The sequence below is a fragment of the Etheostoma spectabile genome, unplaced genomic scaffold, assembly GCF_008692095.1.
Source record: "Etheostoma spectabile isolate EspeVRDwgs_2016 unplaced genomic scaffold, UIUC_Espe_1.0 scaffold383, whole genome shotgun sequence".
NCBI lineage: Eukaryota > Metazoa > Chordata > Actinopteri > Perciformes > Percidae > Etheostoma > Etheostoma spectabile.
In genome coordinates this window covers 77,806-82,279 of record NW_022605597.1, presented here as the reverse complement: position 1 = coordinate 82,279, position 4,474 = coordinate 77,806, and the positions used below count along the sequence as shown (strand labels likewise).

Here is a 4,474-nt window from a genome sequence, read left to right as displayed (position 1 = left end):
TTGGTTGATTAGACTTTTTTTTTTATATGCAATTTTTTTCCACTAATTGAAATGTCTTTAAATCCACATTAACATGAACTCAACACACTGTAGTGAACAGATAAATGGAGGCAGAAGATGTCTTTCAGTCATCAACGCACACATGGCGCTATAGGACCAGTTTGATAGAACACAATTTTATACAATATATATAATTAGGGGGTCCCCGCTCCATCTCGCCATCAGTTTGGGGGTCCTTGGCCTGGAAATCGTTGAAGACCCCTGGTTTAGAGAATGCGTGTGGGAAATTAACAGGTTGTTGATCTGCAACTACAGATTACTGTCATCACACTCCTAAGGCCAAAGGTGACATCTTCGTTTAAAATGCCTTGAAAGATATTCAATGTAGCGCTGCAAATAACGATTTTTTTCATCCGCCGAGTAATTTCTCGATTGATCGATAAGTTTGGTCCATAAAATGTCAGAATATGTGGATCAGAGTTCCCCAAAAGCCCAAGATGACGTCCTGAAATGTTGTTTTGTCCACAACTCAAAGATATTCAGTTTACTGTCACAGAGGAGAGAAGAAACTTGAAACATATTCACATTTAACAAGCTGGAATCAGGGAATTTTGAACTTCTGTTTCATACAAAATGACTCAAACTGATGAATTGATTATCAAAATAGTTGGCGATTAATTTAGTTGACAACTGATCGATTCATCTTTGCAGCTTCAAAGCCCATCACAAGTTATCGGAGATCGATGTGATGCCTGAAACCCTGCGGCAACGTCAATGTATTTCCTAAAAGTTTTAGGCTGTTAGTAGAGGATGAAGGTGTTTCAGGCCACTGTGGGGAACCTGTCATGCTGTTGTTTTGGGTTTATGACTCTGTGTGCAGGCTTAACTGTCAGGTGCAGCTGTCCTAAGGCAATAAAAAAAAAAAAAAATCTTTTGTTTGCAATGTGAATTATAATGTGATTTACATGTTGTTGATTGTCTTACACCTCGCAGGTCCAGAGGTCAATGTGAGGACGCCTCCCTCCTCCACTCAGGCTCTGGCGGAGCAGCTCGTCAGCCAGGAGCTGCAAGGTCACCCTCCATGTTTTCCCTACCTGCACGGTGGCTACCAGCCTCAGGGGCCCCAGTACGGAGCCCAGGGGAACCCCAGAGCCTTTGACTGTCCCAGTATCCAGATCACATCCATTGCTCCTAACAATAATGTGGAGCCGGGCAGTAGCCAGGAAGCTTTGGCGGTAGGCGGGGCAGAAGGGGGTTACCCCGAAGCGTCCTGGTCCAGAAGCCAGCTCTACCTGCCCCTGGACCCCTGCTACCGGGACCCGACGCTCTGCCCGAGCCCCTGCAGCAGCCTTTCCTCCAGGAGCTGGATATCCGACCTCTCCTCCTGCGAGTCCTTCTCCAACAACTATGACGACGTGGAGGGGGAGCTGGGCGATGCCGGCCGCCTCACCCTGGGGTCCCCCCTCGCCCTGGGGTCCCCCGTTGGGTCGCCTCTAGGGTCCCCGGGCTGTGGGGGCGGGGCGTTCGGGGTGGAGCTATGGCAACAAAAATACCAACATCCTTTAGCCTTCAGTCCGGTGCTGTCGCCCCATCAGTCGCCCCGCCAGTCGCCCTGCCACTCCCCTCGGACCAGCGTCACCGAGGAGAGCTGGCTGAGCCGCCGGCCCACCTCAAGGTACGTCTTCGTCTTCATGGTTTACAGATGTCTCAATATTAGGGGTGTCACGGTTGTGGGAAAAAAGGTTATAAATTGCAATATATCGCAGAATAGGACACAACAGGACGTCACACCTGTGCCGTCACACTCTGTGGCAAATGTAATGTGTCGGTGCGAAGAATCCGGCACAAATGGGTTAAAACGTCTATCAAAATCTCTCCAAAATTCAACAAGTGATCTTGTTAAATAATCGTGATTTCAAAATTTACCCAAATAATCGCAATTACGATTTTTTCTGACATCATCGAGCAGCCCGACGTCAGCATAACCCTGATTTAAATGCCCTGCGCAGAGCAAAACGTTTTTCTCGGTGTGAATGTCCCCTAATCCCCACCTCACCTTCCCAGGCCGTCCTCCAGACCGACGTCGCCCTGCGGGAAGAGACGCCACGCCGGCGCCGAGCCCAGCGCCCGCTCCCCGTCCCCTCACCACTCCCCCGGCCCCACGCCGGGCGCCTCCCCACGGGGCAGCGTGACGGACGACACCTGGGTTGGAAGCCCCGGCGGCGCCCTGGGGTCCCTCCTGATGTGCGGCTACCAGGATCTGGACGTCCCCTCCAAGACCAGGAGGACGTCGGGGGCCCAGCTGGGCCTCTCCGCCGGGCAGGGAGACCCGGGGCTGGACCCCTTCCTGGATTCTCCTGGGGAGGAGGGGCAGGAACAGGACGGCCTGGCGGATCTCTTCTTCCAGGTGCCGTCCCACTTCAGCTGGAGCGAACCCAAACCTGGGAACCCTCCTCTGTTCAGGTTGGCACGATGATAATCCAGCAAGCCGTCCCCCCTGTTTCCAGTCTTTATGCTAAGCTAAGCTAACTTGCAATAGCTTCATATTTGCTGTACTTAGTGAGTTTGAAACTGGACAATATTATCTGTTTTGTACAATAACACCGGCTTAAAATTCTGTGCAATACTCTGCTGCTACAATTTATTCATTATTACTGTTCACCATTACAACTCCTTAATTATCATCCTAAAAATTCCTTTAACTATGTAAACACCTTACATATCCAAACTCCTTACATTTCTTTATTTATATTTCTATACATGCGTGCAACTTTAACACAGAATTTCCCTTCGGGATCATTGAAGTATTTCTGATTCTGATTCAAACATTAGAGGGATATCTATCTTCTAATCTAACTCTACGTCTTAAAGTAAAAGCAAAATTCCCAAAAATGTGTAACTCTGACCATCCTCTGACTGAGATCATGTTTATTTTCCGAATTTCTGTCCTCCAACTCTTCCACAGACTTTTCTGGGTACCCTTGTTCTCCTTTTTAATGCTAAGATGTAAATAAACCAACGGTGCAGGTTGCACGTGGTGCAGGATTGTGGTGTCTCAGAGTCTTATCTGGTCTCTGTGCGTCTGATGTCTCTGCCCTGTCTCTGCCCTGTCTCTGCCCTGTAGGAGCTCGTTCCCCCCCCCTCTAGACTGGCCGCTGCCCAGCCAGTTTGACCAGTTTGAGTTAAAGGTTGAGGTCCAGCCCCGATCCTACCACAGGGCCCACTATGAGACGGAGGGCAGCCGCGGGTCCATCAAGGCACCAAACGGGGGACATCCTGTCGTCAAGGTGAGCAGAATGCCATTTGTCCGGGGGGCTGGTGGGATTTCTCCCTTTCTGGTCTACATGTCCCTTCCTCTACATGTCCCTTCCTCTACATGTCCCTGCCTCTACATGTCCAACTCGTCCACAGACTTTCTGGGTACCCTTGTCTCCCTTTTTAATGCTAAATGGTAAATAAACCAACGGTGCAGGGTTGCACCGTGGGCAGGATTGTGGTGTCGCAGATCTATCTGTGCTCTGTGCGGTTAGTCTCGGCCCTGTCTCTCTGCCCGTGCCGCCCTTAGGAGCTCGTTCCCCCCCCCCCTCTAGACTGGCCGCTGCCAGCCAGTTGACCATTGTGAGTAAAGGTTGAGGTCCAGCCCGATCCTACACAGGGCCCCACTATGAACGAGGGCAGCCGCGGTCCTCAAGGCACCAACGGGGAACATCCTGTCGTCAGGTGACCAGTAAGCCATTTGTCCGGGGGGCTGGTGGGATTTCTCCCTTTCTGGTCTACATGTCCCTCCTTACATGTCCCTCCTCTACATGTCCCTGCCTCTACATGTCCCTGCCTCACATGGTCCCTGCCTCTACATGTCCCTCCCCTCCTCTACATCTCTACTTCCTCCTGTCCCGCCTCTACATGTCCCCTGCCTACATGTCTCTGTTCCCTACAGTTCCCTGCCATCTACAGGTCCCGTCTATCTACACGTCCCTCCCCTTCCTCTACTATGCTTTCGCTCTACCTTCCCTTCCTCTACTGTCCTTGCCTCTACATGGCCCGTCCTCTACAGCCTCCCTGCTCGACAACGTCCCGTCAGCACAGGTCCCGTTCCTCGCCCTGTCCTTCCGCTCCATGGCCGTCCTACATGTCCGCCTCGCCAGATCCGTCCCGCGACAGGTCCCTTCCTCTCCATGTCCCTTCCTCTCCATCTCCCGCCTCTACATGATCCGAGTCCGCTACATGTCCCTCCCGCTACATGCCGCCTTCCCACATGTGTCGTCCCTCTACATGTCCCTTCCGCTCTTCCCTTCCTCTACAAGTCGTTTCCCTCTACATGTCCCGTCCGCGACACATGTCCTCCCCCCTTCCTCTACTGGCCCTGCAATTGCAATTGTTTACACTCTGGTGCTTGACACCAGCCGGAACTACACACACATTCTCAGTACCTACACAAATCACGAATGGAGAGAGCCAGCAGTGTTTGTGGTGT

General features: G+C 51.6%; 1 protein-coding gene across 1 annotated transcript in view; it reads left to right on the top strand.

Annotated features, from left to right (window-relative positions):
* The window catches only part of LOC116686525 (nuclear factor of activated T-cells, cytoplasmic 3), a gene marked incomplete in the record, with an annotated part of 54,705 nt that overhangs the window by 26,341 nt on the left and 23,890 nt on the right, over positions 1-4,474 (top strand). Inside the window, 3 exon segments of the mRNA XM_032511542.1 lie at positions 994-1,675; positions 2,065-2,463; positions 3,125-3,287. Coding sequence (XP_032367433.1) covers positions 994-1,675; positions 2,065-2,463; positions 3,125-3,287 — 1,244 coding nt within the window.